Source organism: Melanostigma gelatinosum, assembly GCF_949748355.1.
Source record: "Melanostigma gelatinosum genome assembly, chromosome: 3".
Taxonomy (NCBI): domain Eukaryota; kingdom Metazoa; phylum Chordata; class Actinopteri; order Perciformes; family Zoarcidae; genus Melanostigma; species Melanostigma gelatinosum.
In genome coordinates this window covers 21,134,556-21,159,583 of record NC_136636.1, presented here as the reverse complement: position 1 = coordinate 21,159,583, position 25,028 = coordinate 21,134,556, and the positions used below count along the sequence as shown (strand labels likewise).

At 42.6% G+C, this 25,028-nt stretch overlaps 1 protein-coding gene across 2 annotated transcripts; it reads left to right on the top strand.

The window, feature by feature from the left end:
- Nucleotides 1–1,667: 1,667 nt before the first annotated feature.
- On the top strand, nucleotides 1,668–12,773 carry LOC306775146 (proto-oncogene tyrosine-protein kinase Src-like; the record flags this gene model as incomplete). 2 transcript variants are annotated; one of them, XM_079265428.1, is made up of 11 exons in its annotated part: nucleotides 1,668–1,929; nucleotides 3,026–3,125; nucleotides 4,886–4,984; nucleotides 5,209–5,312; nucleotides 7,227–7,376; nucleotides 7,472–7,627; nucleotides 8,292–8,471; nucleotides 8,739–8,815; nucleotides 8,913–9,066; nucleotides 9,269–9,400; nucleotides 9,890–12,773. In XM_079265428.1, 11 exons carry the CDS (start codon nucleotides 1,668–1,670, stop codon nucleotides 10,096–10,098), a joined length of 1,623 nt encoding a protein of 540 aa, XP_079121554.1. In that variant the 3' UTR covers nucleotides 10,099–12,773. The 2 variants fall into 2 exon arrangements, with proteins under 2 accessions (XP_079121554.1, XP_079121553.1); XM_079265427.1 differs by having other exon boundaries at nucleotides 1,668–1,933; nucleotides 3,018–3,125.
- Nucleotides 12,774–25,028: the final 12,255 nt, after the last annotated feature.

Below are 25,028 nucleotides of genomic sequence, written 5' to 3'. Positions count from 1 at the left end.
GTCCTTCCATATCTTTGAGATTTCCCGTACCTGTGTAATTATGCTATGCTCACACGTTACACTTAAAACACCCACAAAGCCTCAGCTGTCCATGCAGTATACAACAACCACCTACATGTTCTTTTTACGGCCACTGTCGGTTCCTTCCTCCTTGTCTGTTAATAACCCTCTCTGTCCAGACTCTGTGCTGGAGACACTCACACGGATACATGAGTGTGATGGAAAAAGGATGTGAGGCGCAACCGCGGCGATAGAGCCTCGCTTCCCAGAGGAACCAAGGAACAGCTGCTCACACACACACACACACACACTCACATATAAGGAGCGTAGACTCAGTGCAGATCTGAGAGTGCCTCTATTCACAAAGGAACAAGGCTGTTTCATGTGTGTATGACTGTCTCTGCTTCAGCCGGCCTGAAATAGCCGGTCTCACAGTGAATCACTCTGCGATGCCTCGAGGGGCGGACTTGGTGTTTGAACACGGCACTACAACTTTCTGTGGGTGCACTTGACTGTCTGAGCATGTTTGTCTTTGTCGGGACTCGATGATGAGGATGATGGCGGTGGGCTCTTGTTGCTTTTATCAGGCCCACAGTAGATGTGTTCTGCATCAGGGTGGAAAGGGAAAGCAGCGTTCTAATTACCTGCAGGAGGTGAAACGGTTTCTGTTCTCGCTCCGTTTCATTACAGCCCACTGCTCCTTTGTTTGTTTTCCTTGTAGATGCTTATTGATTCAGAACAGATTGAATCAACAGATAGGGATGACCTTGAATGTATGTGCGTCGGCTTCTTTGAAGGTGTCCTGTTCTCCGAGTATTTGCGTGCTAAACGGTTCCAACTGAACCTGGAACGGCTCCAAAGATACTCTGTGGTGAGCAGGGATGAGACTCGCAGCACACACACTGCAACGACGATTGGTTTTGTTTGAGAAAGGTTTGAACTGCAGCAGAATGTTTGTGTCTTTTCACTCAGCGGCTTGTATCTTATGCCAGGACAGTCTTTAGATGTGTATGTAAACGAACAGCTTCTTTTCTCATATATTTCACTGTAATGGCATGTTTCCTCATGGAAAAGGATGTATTTCTTGATTCAAATATTAACAAAGTTCAAAAGTAAAGTGACATCCATATGCCCTCCTCTGAGTCATGCTACTGCTGCCAGGATGAAAGTACACCTGAGTGTACGATAGCAGAGAACCACATTCGATGTGAAGGAAGATAGAATGCATCACGATCAAGTTTGACCCTTTTTGATTTGGAGAAATTGTGATAGAAATATTTACAGAAATACCTTTTGGGACCAGGGCTGCTTTTATGTTTAATCAATGAATTGTTTAGTCTGTAAAATGCCAGAAAATTGCAAAAACGATCGCAGTTTTCCGGAGTTTTGTCCGACCAACAGTCCAAAACCCAAACATATTTAGTTTACAGTGATTGTGAAATCGCGAAAAGCAGCAAATCCTCCCATTGGAGAAGCTGAAACAGGAGACTGATGTTATTCCCTGACGATTGATTCCATTTTTTTAATCAATGAAATTATTTTTCTGTGGATCGACTAATTGATTCGTCTTGTGTGAGCTGTTTGACATATAACAAGAACATTTTTTAAAAATTATTATTAAAGTGCTGCATACTTACTCATCATTGGCTCTCTTCCCAGGTCTGCATATGGGGGCGGGCAAGAGCAAGCCCAAGGAGCCGGGCCAGCGCTCCATGAGCCTGGACGGCACCATCGGCACAGGCTCCGACAGCGGCCACTTCCGCCACCTGGGACCCGCCCAGCAGACTCAAACACCCAACAGGAGCCCTGCCGTCGGGACAGGCAGGCGTGGGCACCAAGGGCAGCACCAGCTCGCCCCGACAAACACTCCTGAGCTGGCGCTGTTTGGAGGGGTGGACCACACGGGCACCATCACCTCGCCTCATAGAGGTAGGTAACGTTTTGAGACGGGGGGGTGAGCTGTGCAAGTGTTGCAAAATATTATAGGACGTTTACTTCACCTACAATTGCTACTAAATGAGAGTTACATTTTGAATTCTTGAAACTAATTGTCATTTTGTCAACAGTGGTTGCAAAGCAGTAAAAGAGAAAAAGCTGGTTTGCAGTATACAGTTGTTTCCAGTCTTTTTGCGTTTTCCTGGTTCCTGCTTCATATTGAACAGACAGATATGAGAGTGGTATCGATCTTCTCATCTAACTCCTCGCAAGAAAGCAAATGAATGTATTTCCAAGTAATGGTAAAAGTAATGCTGCATGCACAATGACTAGAGGATGCACAGAAGAGATGTTTTTATGTGAATGGAAGCTGATTGAATACGATGTGACGAGAGCTGATCTATCTATAAGTCAGCCCAGTCAGTCCTGACTTGCTTTCAGTTTGAGATCACAATAGTCCTGAGAAAAATATCTTTTAAAAAAAATGATTCACAGTGAGTCATATGTCACATGTGACAAAATGTGTCTTATTCCCACCATAAGCTGCCAAACAGACTTCACACCTTCTCTTTGACTTTGAAGCCCGTCGCGCCAAACTGTCCAGATTTTACGTGACGTTAAGCTGCAATGTGTCTAGACCGGCCAGATGGTTCGGTTAATGTTGCTCCGTCCAGAGAGAGGAGGGCTGCTGGTGTATCTGCTGGCCGCCGCCTGCTCCTCCTGTGTGCATCTAATGAGCCAATCAACGATTGGCTGGAGAGTTCTCGGCTTTAGATCACAGGTTTATCAAAAGCAAGGGGTAGAAAGCTCCACAGAACATAGAGCGCCATCGGTATGATGGCGTCCTTCACGGACGATTGGCCACAAGCAATCTGAATGTCGATATTTCTCATTAAGCCTCGCTAAATTGTTTTGTACAGCTGCAGAGCAGAGACAACATATGCCAGCTTTACAGTGGATAGAGCAAGATCTGTGTTATTGAAGGTGGATCATGGAGAGGAATGGGAATAGTTCTTAGCAGGAAGTACCTCTTTGTCTTTCATTACATTCTTCCCTAAATGCGTATTTCTGTGTGTGTACTTTCTTGCAGGAGGTATCACCACATTTGTGGCGCTGTATGACTATGAGTCACGGACAGCGTCTGATCTGACCTTTAGGAAAGGCGACAGGCTGCAGATTGTCAACAACACGTAAGAATCAACAGCCTCTCTCTCTCCCTCTCTCTCCCTCTCTCTCTCCCTCTCGTGTAAATGAATGAACAAAGTCAGAGCTGGTGACTGCGGAGCGATCCAGACAGCCGAGTCTGATCCTCTCCGTCTGTTGACTGAAACCGAGCAGAACGGCACTTTACTAATGCATCCTGTTCCCCTTCGACGACTTCTCGTCATCCTCGTCTTTAAGACGCTCTGTAGAGAGCCTGTCATTTTTTTCATTCGTCTTCTCTTCCGCTGAACTCTTTCCATAATTTCCTGTCATAAGTCTGCTCTGCTGTTCTTTAGCTACAGTCTGGCACTACATAGTTGTGCTCAAAAGTAGAATTAATTCATACTTAACATTAATATTACAGTTTGAATATCTAGTTTCCAAAAACAAATATTTGGTGCGTGGGAGTTTTTATAAACGGTTTTAATGCAAACACTGAATATGAAGTAGTGAGAGTACAAAGTGATCATTTATGGATAATAACTGGGGAGATATTTCTTCATTCCTCTCTTCTAGAATTATTAAAGCTGTTACAAACTGGAAAGTGGAACTTTTGCGCTTTTAGAAAGCCTGCCGCTCGTGTGACCCCACTGTTTGTCCTGCAGGCTCCTCTGCTATCTGTCTGTGCCGAGCTGCTTGCCTTGCTGGGTTTTTGATGTGTCTGCTGTGTCTGTTATCTCTCCCTCTCTTTCTCTCTCATGCGTCATGATTCCTCTTAGGAAAAAGTACAGCTTCAGGTCAGTAATACTTAATGCAATAAAACAAAACAAATCTCACGCAACCTTTTGTTCACTGTCCCTTCGCTGCTGCGTGGATTTGTCTGATCAAGCTCGCCGCGTAACTGCAGTGAATTAGTAAATGTTGGAGATGTACTGTAGAGGGCTGGTGCTCTAACTTGGTTGGTGGGTAACATATTGTTCGTCTCGCTATACAGAGCAACAGTTAAAGGTTTTAAAATGTAAACCGAGGGACTGCAAGTTGAACAAAAGGTTGCATTTGTCTGTCTATTTCCTCTCTGAACAATCTTTTTGCACTTAAGTGTGGGGTGAGATGTGTTATTTTATTTGAAACTCAATCTTTTGAATCGAAGGTTTTTTCTGTGCTTCGTAAATAACATCGTGGGTTGTCAGTCAAACAATGTGGAAGTTTCAGAAGTAGACGTTCTGACTAAGGCATCATCTGAGGACACATTCTGAAGCATCCTGTGCTGCAGAGACTGTAACATGTAATGTTCTGGAGGTGATCCATATCTTTCTAGGTAGCAACCCATGAAACGACCACAACATAAGTTATCCAACTAAATAAAGCCTGATTTATCTTATTATTCTGTGCCATAGACCTCATTGTTCCCCAAAAACTATACACACACGTACGTCTGTTGCACTGGTGTGTGTGTGTGTATGATCTGTTCCTTTTCTTATGACGAACGAGGGCACTGTAACTTATTTTGAGTCAATCCCACATACACCTTCCTTGGGCCATAAATACGTTCTAGCATTCAGAATATATTCATCCATATCTTAAAATAGTCCCGAACAACTAGCTTCTATTTGCTGAAAACAACAGTGTCGAGCTGTTCTACGAGTTCATTCAGGCTTTTTTTATTTAAATAACTATGTACGTATATGACACGTCCTCCAATGGGCTTTGGGCCACAGACTAGAGGGAATAAACTAAAAGATCATTCAACCAAGAAGTGTTGTGGTTGTCAGTTTTCAGTACATTGTTGACTCTCTCTCTCTCACAGAGAAGGGGACTGGTGGCTCGCTCGCTCCCTGACGACCGGAGAGAGCGGTTATATCCCCAGCAACTATGTGGCTCCGTCCGACTCCATCCAAGCAGAAGAGTAAGTTATCCTCTCCTTGCTTCACTCTTGCAGTTCAAAGCCTGGATGTGGCTTTATTTATTCTCTGCTATATCTACTTCTACAAGCGTATTGAGAGAATATTTCCAATATACCATCCACTACGGTCCTCTGTATTTCCAGCCAAAACATATTTCTGCCTGCCTGCTCCAGACACTCGGTAGTAGCTTCTTTCTCATCTTGTTCTCCGTGGCCCACTTTGGCAGGTGGTATTTTGGGAAGATCACTCGGCGCGACTCCGAGAGGCTCCTGTTGAACTTACAGAACCGACGAGGAACCTTCTTGGTGAGGGAGAGTGAGACCACCAAAGGTGAGAGCGCAGACACTCCGGAGGCTGCGGTCTCTAAAGCAATGTAGAGCAATTCAACTTCACCATGACGTTGTTATTGTAAAAATGCATGTTATTAACCATACAGCTGACAGGATTAATGGATGAGTTAATATTTGCTCCTTTCTAACAGACAACAGAACTAGTTTGAATATGTCAACCTATGCTTTAGGAACATTTCACAGGTGTTTTTCACTATTCTATCACTTTTATACACTGAACTTTTCATCGATTTTATTGTGTGATTCATTGGGATATTTATTCATAATGGAAATAATCATTGGCTGCAGCTCAACCTTATTTCTCAAGATGAAGCTCTGAAATTGTGTATTTGAAGTAAGAGATATTATGAGAATCGTTACATGAAGCGTTTTTGAAAGACAAACATACATTTTCAGAGATTGTAATCTAACAACAGACAGGGAGGTGCATGCCGTCTCAGAGAAAAAAAATCAGATTTTTAAAACATGTTTCATAAAACCTGAGCTTTTAATTTCTAAAATGTGTGAAAAAGGGACGTGCTGGCACTTTATCTGTCCCTGGAGTCCACTGCACGTAGCAGATGAGATCTCACTTTGGAAAAAGTAGATCTTTAGGGACTCAATTTAAAAGAGACAGAACCTCGTAATGAAGCCGTTTGTTGCCTGTCACGCGGGCCTATGGCGCTGTATCTTCGTTCTCTGGAGTTTTGCGTCTTTCTCTGAAACTCTGCTGTCGGATGTAGTCCTTGTGATGTCAGTGGGGTCTTCAGGGGGTTGTTTTGGAGGGGGGAAGGAGGAACAGAGCACAGTGTATTGGAGTGGGCCTTGTGAATGGATAGTGGTGAGTCACTTTGCCAGAACTAGGTCGACCTAGGAGGGTGCTGGAGTTCCTCCCGGCTATAAGTCTCTGTTCTCCCAACATGCACACACTGAGAGAGGGCAGGAGAGGCATGAAGAGAGGGGAGACTTGAGGGAAAGGGGGAGGATCGGGGAGAGTAGGAGGAGCTCTGGCAGGAGGTGTGTAGGCCTCCTGGGTGTCTTCTGTATTAGATGTCACATGTGAGGCTCATAGTGCGACACGATGAGCAGAAGCATAGCGCTCGTATGAATGAAGTGTAAATCCTGTCCGACTGGTCGTGATGCTTCTCATCATGCTCAGGCTAGAAAACACGGGAGTTGGAAACCATCATCTCAGCTTTTGTTAGCCATGTTTGTGGCTGGCTATGACCTTTTATGAGTGCAGATATTTGTATAAAATGAGCTCGATGTTGTAGTTGTTGTGTGGAGGCCTTATATTCTGCACAAATGTAGATAACCACAGGAAATGATTTAGTTCAGTATCTGTATCTTTAGTACAGCCATTAATGTCTGTCTAGTTTTTGGTCGATAGCGCAGACGTTGAGATCTGGTTAAACTGCTGGAATAATATTGTGTCGATCAGGCAATTTGGATCAATAAACTGCCAGTTCAGTTATTGTGCAAGTGTGTCTTTACTGCACAAGACTGAACACCGGATCAAAGAGAATTGATTTTTTACATTTAATCTCCCTGTCAAGGAGGTTAGATTTGTCTGTTCACTTCTTAAAGCATGTTTTTTACAAGTTTGATTCCTGTCACACTTGTGAGGTCTTATTTTATAATTTATGCCGATCATTATTTTTGACTCTTAATAAGTCGTTTCCTGAAAAGTCAATAATTATCACTATTTCACTCTGAAAGATCAAACCTTACTTCCCAGTGGGTCCAGGGCAGGGACAGAAAGGCTTAGTTGGATGTCTGGGGCCCTTGAAGGGGCCATCAGGGACTTGCCCAGCACAGCTGCTAGGAAACTCCACCGAGCAGCTGTCACACAGGGACACACGCGCCGAGTTGTATTGTTCTAACCTCTCTGTCTGTCGTTTGGTCTTGTTCACAGGAGCATATTGCCTGTCAGTGCTGGATTATGACAACACCAAAGGCCTGAATGTTAAACATTACAAGATCAGGAAGCTGGATAGCGGAGGTTTCTACATCACCTCCCGCACCCAGTTCAGCAGCCTGCAGCAGCTAGTCTTCCACTACCGCAGTGAGTCCTCACATCTGCTCTCTGATGGTAAACCTTTGACAACACTGCTTGCCCATGAACTGCCCGCTCACTCTCCCTTCTCGGCCCTCGTCCAGAGCACTCTGATGGGCTGTGCCACGCTCTATCGGACGTGTGTCCTGTGGCCAAACCTCAGACCCAGGGACTGGCCAGGGACGCCTGGGAGATCCCCCGAGAGTCCCTCCGCCTCGACCTTAAACTGGGACAGGGCTGCTTCGGAGAGGTCTGGATGGGTAAGGACGACGCACCGCTCCCTTTTTAGTGGAAATTATTGAATTCCTCTCACACCATGGCAGATACACAGGTTATGCATTGGATTTGCAAAATATGAGGATCAGTTGCTCATTACGTGCGATGATGATGTGAATCCTGGTAAAAGTTGTCAGAGATAATTCATTTCTCATCGAAGGAATGTTTTGACATTTCTGAGAGGCATATTTTTTGCTTTCTGGCAGAGAGCTCGATGAAAAGATTGCTGTGATATCTGTCTGTTAAATTTAAGACTACATTTAGTCGTTATTTAGCTTAGCATAAATACTGGAACCAGTGGGGAAACAGCTGGCCTGGCTCTGTCCAACGGTAACAGATTTCCCCATCCAGCACCTCTGAGATCACTGTCGTTTAACGGCAGGTCATGTGCTGAGTGTTAGTTTTTACACTTTGGTTTTTGTACAGAGTAAACAAATGAGATTTAACATGCTAATTAGTGAGCTCTACAGTATTTGTGCTAAGCTAAGCTAACAGGCTGCTGATTGTATAAAGAGTGGCCCTGACCTTCTCATCTAACCCTCTGCAAGAAAGAGGACAAGTGTATTTCCCAAAATGTCAAACTATTCCTTAAATCTAGCGCTTTATCAAAGAACTCATAGAATTATCTTTTTTTTATTTTATTAACAGGCACATGGAACGGTACAACAGGAGTAGCCATTAAGACCCTAAAGCCCGGCACCATGTCTCCAGAGGCCTTTCTTCAGGAAGCTCAGGTCATGAAGAAGCTCAGGCACGAGAAGCTGGTCCAGCTGTACGCTGTTGTGTCTGAGGAACCCATCTACATCGTGACAGAATACATGAGCCAAGGTAGTACAGGATGCCGACTGGAACAAGTGATGGATCAAACCTTTTCTGGGACTGAAACTGAAATGCTGCTGAAGGCTGGTTTATATTTCTCGAAATGAAATAAAAAACTGAAATCCAGGTTTTCTAAAATTACATATATTACTGCTTACAAACGCATCTAGATGATGGCTTGTGTTTTAAGGGTTTACACATAGAATGAACGTCTAGTTGATTATTTGGAGCCTAGCTGTCATTACAAATGTCCATCTTTTTATCTTGCACTCGCAGGCAGCTTATTGGACTTCCTTAAAGGAGAAGCAGGAAAGATGCTTCGTCTTCCTCAGCTGGTAGACATGGCTGCTCAGGTAAAAATAAGTTTTGGTTCAGCCACACAAAGAAAACAACAACACGGTGTTTGTATTTCTAATAAAATCCCTGTCCTCTCTGCGTCACTTCCTCCAGATTGCAGCAGGCATGGCCTACGTGGAGAGGATGAACTACGTCCACAGAGACCTGCGCGCTGCCAACATCCTGGTGGGCGACAACCTGGTGTGCAAAGTTGCTGACTTTGGTCTGGCAAGACTCATTGAAGACAACGAGTACACTGCCAGACAGGGTGAGTCCACTCTTTCCACAACATATTATTATTATTCTTTCATTTCTATCAAGCTAGAGAGAGAAGCACAGATTTGTTTACTGGTGAAAAGCGGTAATGAAAGAATTGACTGTTCTAAAATCGAATGTATTTTATTCTACAACGTGGTACTTTTAAATTTCACCCTAACAAAACTGTTCTTTTGTTCCCCATGGTTGCTCAGGAGCTAAGTTCCCAATCAAATGGACGGCACCGGAGGCTGCTCTGTACGGCCGTTTCACCATCAAGTCAGACGTCTGGTCCTTCGGTGTGCTGCTCACAGAGCTGGCAACTAAAGGCAGAGTCCCCTATCCAGGTAAAGACTCGTAACGAATCAGCACCTCAACAATGCTCCGTCCAAACAAGCGCTTCTTTAACAAGACGAGCTGAAGCAATTGGTCAATTCATTGATTTATCAGTCAACCGAAATATAATCAGCAACTGTTTTTGATAGTTGAACAATTGTTTGTCATTTTTGCAGCAAAAATGGCAAAACTAGCTATGTGAGGATGTCATCTTGACATTCTTTTACTATTTTCTGACATTTTACAGAATATTTTACATTTTACAAGAATATTCATCAGATGAATCTATTCTGATGGTAATCATTCGTTGTAGCCCTAAAAATGGTAAAATGATTTCATATTTTTGCAATTTCATGGATAAATATAGGATTCTCGATGTTAGTGTTTTCCAAATTTTTATAATGCCATTCGTCAAATTAACTTTTTTGGAAGAATTTTTGTTGAGCAAGAAAGTCTGTCTGTTCCCTGTCTTCCTTCTAACTTCCCGTTTCTCTCAACAGGTATGGTGAACCGCGAGGTGCTGGACCAGGTGGAGCGGGGCTACCGGATGCCCTGCCCAGCAGAGTGCCCCGGCTCTTTGCACGAGCTCATGCTCTCCTGCTGGAGGAAGGACCCAGAAGAGAGGCCTACGTTTGAGTACCTGCAGGGCTTCCTAGAGGACTACTTCACCTCCACAGAACCCCAGTATCAGCCTGGGGAGAACCTATAGAACCACACGCTGAACCGAACCCGGCGCGAGAACATCAACACAGAACGACCTGCACTAACCGACCTCAGAGGAGCGCCTGTGAAACTCAACTGGGAGAAACTTGAGATTCTTCTGCGGAAGCAAAAAAACGAGATAGAAACCTGCAGAAGTCCCATCATGTGCCATAAAGAACCTGTTGCAGAAGAACCCGAAGAACCTGTGTGGCTGAAGTGAGGTTCAAAGGCTCTGAAGGAGAACTCCTAGTGGATGGACTCTGGCACTGATTTTATGTGTTTTTGAGAGGTGCGACTGATGTGGGAGGAGCCAAATCAGGATCTCCAGACGGAGCAAGGGGGAAAAGAATAAACCTTTTGCCGAAGAGAGAAGGTCAAGGGAGGATATTTCGAGCATCAGCTGTTTAGCAAAACCTCCCTCTTTCCCTCTTCTGTTGTGTGTCTTTACCCTCGCCTGGTACATTTGTCCGCCCACAGAAGAGCACTGCCACTGTGGCTCAGGTGCCAAAGGAAAGTCTGTCTCTCTTCACGTCCTTTTATCTCCCCTCAGCCTCTCTCCTCTCTTTCTCTGTTTCTGACTTTCAGTATCTCCCTCCAGTTTTCTCAAGTGCTGCTTCTTCAAAGTGTCTCCAAATAACTCAGCTCTGGAACTCTACGTTGCATCTTTATTCATGTTTACTTGGACAATATGCGTCCTGTGGTTTAAGGTTTTGTTCAGTGGCGGACAGAAAACAGTTTTTCTCTGATTTCTCTTTTTCTGGTAGTGCAAGAAGTGTTCCCGGTAGTGCCAGGGTAAATGTACTCAACAGGCAGGTTCTGTGACACTGGAAGTTCGGTCAATTGAGTTGAAATGTCTCTTTTCTAGCTGTATATCCTGACACACGCTGAACGCCCATAGCGGCCAGCTGGATCCACTCTTGATAATTAAAAATGATTTTGATGCAGGTAGTGTTTGAATGCTTGTTTTTTTTGTTTTTTTTTACCTTGATTTAACTGAAAAGTTGCATTGACAATACTCATCACTGTTACGTTGGCACTAATGAGCAGTTTTGGTAGTTTAAAGCTCATTTCCTCTGAGGCATGAATGGGTTAACTTTCATCAAACATGTATGTGACCTACTAAGAAGCTGATCTGGCAACCAATCATATTACTGTTTAATATTCAACTCAGCCCAAGATGGGAAGACCCCGAGTGTAAAAGTGTGCCAAGCAAGTCACGTTTCTTTACTGCTATCCATGTATATAATGTTTTGTCATCAAGGGGCTTACTTGGGGGGGGGTTAGACTAGTTCTGTTGACTTTAATTTAACAATGAAACTCTGCATCATTTCCCCAGTAAATGTCATGCTCGTGAGTAAACCTGTCAAGGATTCAAACGGTTTTCACTTCGCAGCTCTCGTGTCCTTAACGACATGCAACCAGGCGGCCCTAACGAAACTAACACTTAGATCAGGTAACTCTAATACAACTGTGCTGATGACTTTACTATAAGAGTTTATTTTAAAACCAGTTCGCATGCTTTTGTGCCGTTCTTCTCGTGACCATTGGCTGGGTTTGTATTTATGCTGTACTGTACATCAACATGTGTATGTTTACTTTACTCCAGGTCGATGAGGTGACGGGATCATAAACGGACTTCTGAACACGTGTGCCATTTTTCCTTTTTTAATATCTATATATCTTACCCACTGCTGCCACTTCTCGCTGTCATTCTGTACATACTGTAGCTCTCACGCTGTAGGGTTTGGTATCATGTAAGCCACTTTCAGATGGCAGGTATTTATGTTGGGTGTCACACATTTCAGTGGTTTAGTTTATGACTTTGCCAATGCAGCAACAGTAGAGATGAAGGTATAGCTTGTTGCCAACAAACATGATGAAACCAGTTATCAAAATATGAGCCATGCAGCAATAAGAGATGGTCCGTGCCCTCTGAAAGCATTCAATTGTTATGCGCCGAATATGAATCTTGACTGCCAATTGAATCAATGATGTGGACGATTCTGACGTTAAAAAGGGAGTTTGGGGTTGTGATATGACATGAACAATGAGGTCAAAGATGTAAATGGTATCTGTGACGATCATGTCATTTGTTTTTGTATAGTTTTTCTTCAACTGCGCCTCCACGTTGAGGTTTTTACAGTGACGCACGCCTGCTCCCGAAATGTTTTAAAAATAACATGCTACTGTAAATGGGCCTTAAGGAATGTTTTCTTTTTTTTTAACATTGGACTTATTTATGCAAAAGACAAATTTAAAATTGGGCATGCAATTTATATTTCTGACATCTTATCAGTGCTTTCCTCTTTAAGAATCGGTAATCCCCTGTTTTGTTCTGACGCACTGAACCGCCTGAGACTCACACACAATGTGGAAGTTGATGGGCTCATGACTAACATGAGTAACACCGAGGTCTGATTGGCTTTTCTGTGCCATATTAAAGAAGTGTCTGTCTTTTTTTTTATTAAACATGTTTTTATGAATCTATGCAGTTTCGGTCTGGCATTCCTGCAACTTCATGGTTATTTTGTTCTCAAGTCAAAAACAAGGATCGTAAATAAGGTGTGAGCATTTTGTAAGGACTTCTTTTTGTCTTTTGTTTCTGATGTAACTGGATTGAAATGGGTATCGTGCCACTTTATGTTGATCTTTAAATGTGCAATAAATTATATTTCAAATGTGTTTTGATAAGAGTGTGTGCTGTCCTTTGACCTATTTATGAATATTGTTCTGTTTGGACATGACTCAGAGATTCCTCAATAAAGTGATGAGCATGCTGCTCCAGCCGAACGTTTAGAGAAGTGAGCGTGTGACAGGAGCGTCAGGTCATCGTTGCCAGAATTTTGAGCACATTTAGGAACGAATGAAATGAAGCGTAATTGGAAAAAGGCAACATTTTTCTGGAGAGAATGTATTTGCTTGCTGCTGAAAATTTGCATTTTCATAAAAGTTTCAGTTGCGGCAGTTAAAATACAAAACTGAAATAAGCTGCATGTTATCTTGGTGTTGAAATTGAAGTGCAGAAAGACGTTAAGGTTAAGTGTACTGAGTTAAATGTGGTGTAAAGACAAGACAATATCAGTTGAAGTGTAAGCACTGAAAGCAGTTGGAGCTTATCATTTTTGAGCAGTAAGTACGACTGTTACGCAAGCAAAAGATCCGAGCACTTCATCCACCACTGCATGTAGGTTGAAGGTCTGGTTCAGGTTCCTTCAGAGCGGCTCAAGTGTTCTTGTCCACACGGGGGCAGTATTTGTCAGGAGTATCAAGGACACTCAGTGGACGAGGAGCTGGAGGACACGTTGAACTGCAGATCAGCAGCAGATTGTAACACACCTGCTGCGGTGGCCTCCACTAAACCACATTCACCTTCAGTGGTCATTTATAGACGGAGCGATGGATGACACATTTTTCCCAAAATCTCTCTGATGGCACCATACTGTAGTTTATGTGGGGACCTCATTGGCTCACCTTCTTCTCTCGTTTGCTTTAAATTCCCTAAAACCAAATGCAGCTGTTAATTGATTACATATGATCTCTCCTTATACTGGCTTGAATTAGAGGCCACACTGAGCCAATCAGCAGCTGACGTTTCCCCATTAATGAGCAGCTACTCTTTCCTTCCCTGCTGTGAATAGAAGCAAAAAAACATCAGTTGATGAAGTGCTTCATTTCTAACGTACAGTACGTCTGTGTGTGCGTGTGTGTGTGTGTGTGTGTGTGTGTGTGTGTGTGTGCGTGCGTGCGTGTGTGTGTAACTGGCTGTTCTTTTTCCCATCTACTGAACCAGAGTGCGAGTCATTTATCGCAGTTATCCAGACAGTGTCAGAGCTCCATCTGTGAAAACAGTAAACACACTGACTCACACTCTCTAAGTGACTGCCATTGATACCAGACAACACAGCACTGCGGATACACACAAGGATATAGTATGTCTGCTCTCTCTCGCTCTCTCACACACACACACACACACTGGGCTACAGTTACTGTTTGTTTTCATCTCATTACAGTGACAGGAGCATGGCAACCCCGGACAGAAGCTGGATAATAGTGGTGGTTTCGTTTTTTCTGTTTTTTTTCCTCCACTAATGGTCCAGGTTGTCTCATCTTTTCTCTTTTGATCCCTGGTTTGTCTGCATACACGTAGTGCACATGAAGATATCAGAGCCCTTTGTTGCGAGATGATACACTACGGTGATAACGCATCAGTCATCTGACTCTCTGTTACGGCTACGGATTCTTCCTCTGCCCTCATCTTGTGAGAGAGCTGTCTCTCTCTCGTGGATGTGTTCAAAATTGCATGCTGTTGTTTGCAGTGTGATGTAAACGGGAGTATGTTGGGTGGTCACACTTCATATGATGTTGATTTTGTGTACTCGAGAAACGCCCAGATGTATACTACATCAGCAAGAATAACAGAGTGTGAGAAGTCACTTACTGCACATACTCAGCTGCCCCACAATGCATTGCATCTGGGTGCCCCGAGACCATCGCAGCATCCTCTGGGTCTGAAAAGTGAAGCCAATGCAGAAGTGCTTTAATCTTGCATTCTCTCTACTGACCATCAGACTCATCTGGCTGCAAAGAGAAGTCAGATTGTATCGAAGACTATGAGACTCCACTTGCCACTTGATTTATTACCTCAGTAAAGATTGCTCATTTACATGAGTTTATGATCTCAAACGTTCATTTTAAAGTCCTTCAGTACAGCATGATGTTCATTTAAGAAATGAAGGTCCCATTTAGAGTAAAATAGACCATAAAGCAGGGTATGCTTTATGGCGTGACTACCTTGTGATTGACAGGTCGCTACCACGGCGTTGTCCGGTCTGGGAGTTATTGATTGACCTTTCGTCTCAGAACTTTAATACTTTCGCAGCAAGTTTTCAGTTCCTAAAAGTTCATCGTAACATTTTGGTCGCCTAAAAATGTCTTCTTCTGCATCCGGCTGTCCTTAGCTCTACACCTTTGTCACTTCTGGGTGCAAAAAACCAAGATGGTGGCGGCTTCAAAACCGCAGTCCACAAACTAATGGGTGATGTCACGGTGACGACGGCTACCTCTTATATACAGTCTATGCTTGAGACTGGCTGACAATATGAGGGTAATATGCAAGAAATGAACCGTCTAGATTAAGAGGTGGTCAGTTTAGCCAAACAGCACCTGTTTGAAAAATTTGCTCGGATTGTTTTCGAAGATGTGAAGTTCCTTCAGTGTGTGCAGTCTGCCCGTAAAATCCTTTGTAATGGTTCATTCAGGCAGTATGAAGTAGGTATGAGTGAGTATAGGCAGCATGCAGTGTGTTAGATGGGATTTTCTAACACAGCCTGTGTGTTTCAGAGCTGCCACGAGTCTGATCACTCACACCTGAATCTCATTCAACAATCAGTGGAGCTGTGTATCTTCTAAAACACCAGTGTTCCTCCTGTCTGAGCTGTCTCACTCAACTGTTACATTGAACAGGTGAAACGTTGTTTTCTTGGATAGCACCTTGACACAGGTCTTTATTTGTCGATTCTATTTATTGAGCTTCACTTTTTCTTCTGATTTGTGGCTCGGTAGGGAGATTACGTTGAGTTATTGTTGCTTCTTTTGTTTGTTCTTTTTACCTTGGAGACACTGTTGCCTCATTTGATTCTGTTTCTGTAATACTGGATGTTTTGGTTGATAATCATCTTAAAATAAATGAATGAATAAATAAATGTCACTCGTTACACCTTAAGTGCTTCCGCAGCCTTTTTTTTGCCCCATTCTGTGCATAGGTTGGGTAAACTTTATTCATGTTCAGCCTTGTGTTCCCCTGACATAAAGTTTTGATCATAACACACTTGCAGGGAAAAATGCTGTACTCTGTAGAATCACAATGTTAATGCAACAGTACTTCATATTAACACCATGACATGTTATGTGTAAATGCAATAGACATAATGTATAAGAAGATTTTTAAATGAGAAGATATAATTAAATGCATATTAACTCAGTACTCGCCTCAGTATCACAGCTATAAACAGTGCTGAGTAAATTTACCTTCATCTGGCAAAAGATGCTACACCGTCTGGGCGAACGGATATGAACAAGATCGCTACTATTACCATCTTTTTTTCATACATTTTTAATTGTAACATGTCATCTGTTTTGATTTTCACTCCTTTTTTTTACATCCCAATCATCGCTCTATCTTCTCATCTATGCCTCCTAATTGTCCTTCCTCTTCCTTCTTCTCTGTCTGTCTTTGCACACTTAGATATTCCGTTCGAAGGTAGGACGTATACTCCAGGAGCTGGAAACTGATCCACATGTTCTCCATCATCAACTGACTTCAATCACCGGGAAGATCACTCGGCTATGTGTACGAACAATCCCTCCGGTTCGCTCTGCGCACGGCTGCTCCCACTGCCTGTCACAGACTGTGAAGGATGTTAACAGCGTGCGGCCTGTGAATAGAAACAAGAGATCCTTTTTGATATCAGAGGATGAACAGGTGTGCAGACGCCCCCCCCCCCCCCCCCCTCAACTGTAATCAGCCTTCCTTTGTTGTGAGGTGCTGTGCTGTGTTGACAGAGCTGTTTGGAGACCGACCCGCATGACTGCTTTACAAGCTACCTGCCAAGTTGCCACGGGAGCTCGAAGTTGCACCCTGCAGCTTTTTCTGATATCGGTCGCTTTGCCGGGAGAAATCACGCCTGCGGCTCAGTTCTGACTTGCCGGTGAGAACCGCGTTGGGATAGTTGTGATACGCATGAAAACCTGGGCACACGTCTCCAAGAGACCTGCAAATATTCCACTGTTTAAATGTCGTAGTCAGCGGAGGATTTGATCTTTCGTCAGTGTGGGATTTATTATGGGCTTATCGCACACCTTTTCATTGCCTTTCATTGGATTGTTTTTAGAGGTTTATGGTCCTCTTGTTTGTAATAATCTGTTTGCAGGGTTGCCAAGCAAATTTGTCTGCTTTTATTTCATGCAATTCTTTGCAGCACGTCTGTGGTATCAGACAGTAGATGGATTCATAGCCGCAGACACTTCAGTGAATAACACAAGCAATGTGCTCAATGCATCATGTTGTCATCACTCTCTGCTTTCTTTCTTCCTTATTTTGATCGATGCAACAAATCCTCATACGAAGATTCAGATATCTAATCAAACCAGTTACGAACAAGTTACTCCTTTGCACACGTCTTGCATCATGTGTCAGTTTCCACTCGTTCTATGCGTACCTTCTTGTCTTCAAATGAAACATTTGAGTTAGGTTAAGGAAAAGATCTTGGTTTGGTTTAAAATAACGACAGAAGTTAAGTGTTTTGGGTTTTTTTTACCCATCAACCTTCCCTGTGTGAGTGTTGGTCTGTATACTTCCTCGCATTCATTTTTGTAGCTTTAGCTACAAACGCTGTATGAGAACAGCCTGATCTATTGATGGTAATGTTGGTCAGTCAGTCCACCACTTGAAATATCTCAACAACGATTTCAACAACTGTTGGATGTCTTCCCGTGAAATGTTGTTGAGACAGTCTGCACCCAGAGGAGGCATTTTTCTCCGATCCCCTGACTTTTCATCTTGCTCAACCATGATGTTGACATTTGATGTTTCCAGTGAAATGTCTCAACAACTACTTGGATGGATTGCAGTAAAAAGTACTCATCCTTGACCCCATCAGGAGGGATTCTCTTGTAAACCCTTAACTTTTGTCAACACCATCCAGTCAAAAAAACATTTTTTTTAAATATCTTGCTTCAGGATTACTGTATCACAACAGTGACATTCCCATCAGCCTCAGCTGTGCTAATTAGCAGTTGTTAGCATGCGATCACACTAAACATCAGCGTGGTAGTGTCGTCATTCTGTGCGTGACGTTAGCATTTAGCTTAAAGTAGCTGTGCCTATAAGTCTATGCTCGTCTTGTTTCTTTCTTTATTTATTTCCGTCGCTTTCTTCCTCCTTTCTCTGTCCACTCATAAATCTCCCCTCCCTCTGTCAGCTCTCCTCCCCTTGGTAACACTTTGTCACATTGCTCATCCCCTCTCTCACTCCTTCTCCCATGACTTATCACTGCGCGCCCTCTCTCCCTGTACCTGTCTCCTTTATCTTCCTTTCGTTTTTCTCCCTCACCGTGCCTCAGTTTTAACATCTTGCAGCTACATTCATGTTTCGGGCCTCAACGGCCTCTTCGCTGTTATTCATCATCCTCTATTGGTCCATTCATCACGTAGCCAGGACGCTATTGGTTCATTCGTCAACCAGCAGGCAGCCCCGCAGCTGCAGACAGCATACAGCAACCAGCACACAGGCCCAGGAATGCATGGGCTCAGAGTTTGGTCCCTAATGTTGCACGGCACTTGAAGGTGTACAGTACCTGTCCTGGAAATTTTCCGAAAAGGCATAACTCCTGAGGAAGTCTATTATAAAGTACTCAATAGTTGTGAAATAATACTCTGATAAAGAAAACAACAACTGTGAAACACAAGAAGTTCACACTTTCATGTGTGATACGTGGCTGATGAGTTTGTCAGATAGAAACAACCTTCCATGTATTTCCCTGAAGTCAACATGAATGTGAGTGTAACACTGGGTGGTGTGAATACATCTGTATTTATAGCATGGCTGCCAAAAATACTGGTGGTTGACTGCCAGGCATCTGTTAAAATCATATCACAGAACACCTCAAACATACGCTGCCTTCAAATCCAACTAGTGAGGTCAAATCTTTTACATGCAGTATTGAATAGGCCCACTTCAAGTGGTTTAATGCACTGGTGATAGGCATCACTGTAGGACAAAAACGGTTTTATCTCAAATGTTAGGAGACGGTAATACAGCTGAGACCTGAATAATAACAACAATGACAATAGTTTATTTAATAAAGCACCTTTTATAGAACACAATTGACAAAGTGCTTTACAAGAATATATTACTTATAAAAGAAAAGTAAGAATAAAAGTGAACTAGTTAGCTAGGAACAAGAAAAGGAAAGACAACTCTTGTAATAGCGGTGCATGAGTGTGCAGTCTAAGTATCCGTCTAAATCCGTCACAAGGAGTATTGACTGGCAGGTAACGGTAAGTGAGCATGGTATAAGAACAATAATACATTCTTTAGTGTTCTGATATAGAAAATAATGAACTCAGCGCTCGGCCTAGTCCATTATTTTCTATTCATCAGAGGACCTAATCGTATATCGTCGCTTAGATACATTCATAATGCCTGTAGGGAAGTTGAGGTATGGAAGCTACTGGTTCAGTACCATCCTCACTGAAAACCATCAAATCACACACACACACACACACACACACACACACATACACACACACACACACACACACACACACACACACACACACATTATTGTGACATGGACGTAAAGGCAGACCTCTGAATGAGGCACAGCTGAATTCCTCTGGTTGCACATAAATGTTTTCACATGCTGAGACCAAACACAAAAACACATGCATACTGGCACAGATACAGCGGTTCAGGGTCTTTTTGAGGATACACACACACACACACACACACACACACACACACACACACACACACACACACACACACACACACACACACACACACACACACACACACACACACACACACACAGAGTTGTGTTTTCATGACTTTTGGGGACATTACATTGACTTATCCTAACCATAACTGCTGCTAACCCTTACCCTAGCAGTAAACATAATCCTCCCCTTAAAATGTAATTGTTTACGTTTGCAGTTTATCCACATTTTGTCCCCCAAAAAGACGAGATCCCAAAATGTGACTGTGTTCAGATGTATGTCCCCACAAGATCGGTAAAACACGCATACACACACACACACACGTGACAACTGAAGCTATTAGGAGGTGGACAGGACTCCCAACAATCACCAACCGGACCCAGTTTCACATGCTACAAACACATAGACATGAATGTAAACCACCCTCGTATCTCCAGGTGATATTAATTAAAGCGTGAACATTTTTTTGCATCTATTAACACCGCCGCCCTCGGAGGACGCAGCTGTCTCGAGTCTCTGACAAACTGGCTCATTAGCCAGTCGCTGTCCTCTCCTCGTTCTCACCAGCTAAGACTTCTGGCCCCCCAAAGAGCACGAACGAAGGACGGACAGAGAAATATGAACGCCTATACGTCATTCTGGCCTTCACATCATCGCCACTGAAACGTTTCTAACCTCCACATGACCTCATTTTGAAGATTTGTATACGTACCTTCAGTGAAAGCTGGTCGTCCCTGAAGGTTGCCAAAATGCTTTAACTCCCGGGTTTATTAAACCTTTTCAGAACCAATTACATTCTTTTTAAATGCGTGGATGTGAAGCTGAAACATTTTTCTCGGCACACAACCTTTTTTCCACCCCAACGACAAGTGATATGTTTCTGTGATTACCAAATGGGGCCACATCTGTCCATTCCATGACTGAAATATTAATATTTATACAGTTTCAACTCTTGGTGATGTTTTTGAGCTTAAAGGGTTGATTCACCCAAATTACAAGAAAGCATATTGTCACTTGTGTCTAGTGGTGTGTGGGGACGTAGAACCAAACATTCTGATGCTTTTGATTGTATGACATGATCTTCCTCAGCAGATTAAGTCATTTGAATTATAGAAATCCAGATTTCCTTATTGTTTTCTCAACACTTTAAGGCAGGGGTCTCAAACTCCCGGCCCGCAACGTCATTTTATGTGGCCCGCGAATCCGCCAGCAAAAAAAAAAAAAGTAAACGTTTTTCTTTTTTTTTTTTTAAGTTAGACTTGATAATAAAATATACCCATCGTCGGAATTATGAGATAGAAAGTCGAGGTTATGAGATAGAAAGTCATAACTATGATAGAAAGTCATAATTCTGAGATTGAAAGTCAAAATTATGAGATTTTTTTAAATTATGAAACAGAAAGTCAAAATGATGAGATACTTAAACACAGTCATAGAAGCAGCTCTTTGGCTGGTTACTGTACATTTGAAATGGAAATGTATTGTGAGCACATTGAAGACTACTTTAAACGTGGCTTTAAAACACATGAAATACTTCATGTGGGATTGTGCAAAACGCACCATTGAAAGGATTTTAAGCTTTGAACAAAGTTATTGTAATAACTTGTTTGATATTTGTCTTTGATATTTTCTTTAATAGTTTGATCTTTGATAGAGTAATGTGGGTTTCTTAACCCTAAATTAAAAGGATTTAAGTTATAACAACAGAAATGTGCTTAAATATATGTTTACATTTATATAACTGCATGTACAATATTTTTACACTTGAAAAAACAATAATCAAATGCAGAGACAGTTATTTTACAATATGTTACGAGTAGTTACATTTACAACCGGCCCTTTGTGGGCGACCATGATGCTGATGTGGCCCGGAGTGAAAATGAGTTTGAGACCCCTGCTTTAAGGACTTTTTGTCCAAGTTAGCTTCAACCTGTTGGCTCATTCTGTTGAGGAAGATTGTCATATGATTGGCAACTGCTGTTTCTAAGGTCACAAATTAACTTTCAGTCTTTTTCCTTGGGGATTTCTGTCGTCGCTCCGTTCGAAAAAATAGGAAATGGATGATTTATTCAGTTGATAATCAAATTTTAAAATTCAACATTTCTCTCGAAATAACGACCCCCTTATTTTGGAGAATCCCCAGGCGTCGCACAGTTTTTGTACTGAAATAAATAGTCCTGATGAAAATATTTGAAAATTGTGTTGCTCGCAATATAAACTGCAATGATCTCTTTCCAGAAACAGTGTCCCTTGTTGCTTGAGATAATCCACGTTGGGAGGAGGCAGACAGCTCAAACATCTTAATCCTGGAGAACCCCCCCCCCCCCCCCCCCCAAAAAAAACGTACTCTTTGGATAACTATTAGATTGAATGTTGTGAACACGGTGACATATCGGCGTCAGCGCTTTCTTTTAACACAATTGAACAGAGAGCAGATTGCCTGTGCTCGCTCCTGCACCGTTACTCTATAATGACTGAATGTGATGCAGCCCATATATCAGCCTGTGACCGACCACACAGCCTCCGGTGAAGCGACAGGGCACAGCTGAGAGTCCGGTGCCAACGACAACAAGGGCCTCCTTCAGTGCCACGTACTCTCCTGCAACGCTGCACCTGTCGCCGTGCGTGTGCGTGTGTGTGAAGCATGTAACAGAAAAGACATGTGGTGCTCATACACATTCCTTCCGCCCCGCTCATGAATCACTCCCCCCCACCCACCTCTGCAGCCACCGGCCCGGGCTCCTTGGAGAGAGATGAGGAGAGATGGGAGGGCGAATGAGGAGACGTGTCTGCATGAGGAGACGGAGGCTGAAGTATGTTGAGTGTCAATGCTTTATGTATGAACACTATGTGTGCTATCGACGCAGGTTCACTGCTTAACGTTTACATGCCATTGGACTTTATGGGAGCAATGGTTTGTGTGTGAGAGATAAAGAAAGAACAATCTGATTACAGTATGTTTTTGGGCTTCAGATTCTTACTGTAAGTAAAAGTAGTAGTACCCCAATGTCAAAATACTCTGTTGCAAGTAAAAGTCCTGCAAATATATAATTGTGTAAGCATACTCAGGAAAATGTACTTAAAGTACAAGTACAAAAAAATGCAGAAATAATGTATTAATGTATTAATGTGAAAGCAGGATTTTACTGCTGTAGTTGTTTTGAACTCTTTTGTATGAGTAGTGAAGTAAAAAGTACAATAATTCCCTCTGAAATGTAGTGGAGTTGAATGAAGGACTATGCTTGAGGAAATACTAAGTTGTGGACAACAGATAAACTTGAGCTTGCTGTGACGGATTAAGAAAGCAAATAGTTATATTCCTTCAATTTCCCATTTTAAGTAACTTAAACGTTTTTAAAAACATCTTATTCCATTCTCTCTGATTCTGCTTCAGATTTAGATTTTTCATTTTGTGTTTTGTTTCCTTTTCTGATGTACTGCTTCATGACTGGCTGGTTGGGGATAACTTCATTGATGTTTCGGTATTTTCATGAGATTCGTTGATAATGATTTATATATCTAACAATGCCAGTCCTATATCCTTTCAACTATCTGCAGATAAAATGCACCAAATACTGTGTAACTCACTCTGGAAAACCCTGACACTGGCTGTCTACCGTCCACTCACACTCTCCCATCGGGGGCCTGACATGCCCCGGGACATAATGTCAAATTCCACATGGCTGAGCTACCTGGCCGGGTTATTATTGGACCACATGCCTGACAGGACTGCAGCAAAGGGGGCTGGGAGGAAACAAACAGTCTGTGAGTCCGATATGCAAGGTGCTGGAGACAGGAATACGGGAAGCTCCTTTCACAATCTGGTCAATATCACACAGAGAAAAGAAGAAAAAGTCAATTTCATTTATTCAATACAGTTAGTTTTACTTGAGTAAAGTAGGCCATAGAAGGCCTAATGTTATTATTGACGCAAAGCATTACTGATGTGGTAGCTGGTAAAGATTCATTTTGAAAAGCCGACTTTAGCCTACTGCAGATTAGCTTTATAGGCTTTGATATTACAGCATCATTTATTAGTTGGTTGTTGTTACAGTGATGCTACAGCAGTGTTCAGTGCAGTATGGATGATTTAAGTCATGTGGCTGGTTCAGTTTTATGAGAATATATATATATATATATATATATATATATATATATATATATATATATAATATATATAAAATGTGTGGCAAGAACATAGAAAAACTGAAGTTGACTAATAAAATGAGCAAGTGAATGTTAAATGATAGAGTAAATCCTGTTTTAATTCATTTGATCAATTTATTTGTGGTAAAGGAGATGATAAAGCTTTATAATTATTTTTCCCATTTGAAATATTCAACGAATAATCCTCATTATTTATTGATGTTTTCTGTTGTATTTCTGACAACACAGGATCCTGCACGAAATAGTTTTTCTCTGTGTTGTTGTCGGTGCTTAGCTGATTTTTGGTTTTACCATTTTTTCACCAAAGTTATCAAAAAGTTGAACAAGAATCCAACAGGGACCTTTAAAATGAGTAGAAATGTTTGAATTCTTGGGGCAGATCAGACACGTCGACACAGGAAAGTATTTTCATAGAAGCAATTGTTTTCTCTGGACATAAAGTTAGTTTTTTCTGCTCTTCACGTGGCCAGAAAAACAAGAATTTGAGATTTTGTTCGGGACGACTGTAAGATGATCTACTGTAGAGCATGAGCTCATCACTGAATCAGCAAAGCCATGATCCATAATAACCGCATATTACAGCCAGACGCTGTTGTGTTTGGAGCACTTTCTGTCGAGCCAATGCTCTCGTTTCCGAAGGGCAGCCTCTTCTCACAGAGAAGCTTTTATATTTCTAACCTCCTCTTCGTGTTCAGGGCCCCCAGGCCTCCTCTTCCTCCTCTTCCTCCTCCACCCAGGTCAAGGATCTACTAGCAAGAGATGGATAAAACTTTTTCGTGGGTGCGAGAGCCAAAGTGGTTTGTCAGAGAGGTCGGCAGCGGAAGAGAGGAGAGGAGGGACGGCTGCCACGGCCAAACACAACAGATGTTCGGCGGTGGACGTTTGGTTTCAGCTGCAGTGGGGCGTGAAACAGAAAGGACTCAATGGGATCTACATCCAGCACTCCTCTCCTCCTCCTCTTCCTCCTCTTTCACTCTCCTCTTCCTCTCCACTTCATTTGATTTCCTTTTCTTTGTCCCTCTTCTCACCCCCTCACCTCCTCCCCTCTCCTTGCTTTTTCCGTTTTCCTCTCCTCTTCCTCTTCATCCTCCTCTCCTCCCCTTATCCTCCACTTCTAATCTCATCTTCCTCGTCGCCTCCTCTCCTTTTCTTTCTTCATCTTACTGTTCCTCCTCCCATCATCTCTCCTCTTTCTCCTCCTCTCCCCATCCTGTTCTCTCCTCTCCTTGCCTTTTCTTTCTTCCTCTTCCACTTCCGTCTGCCATCATCTCT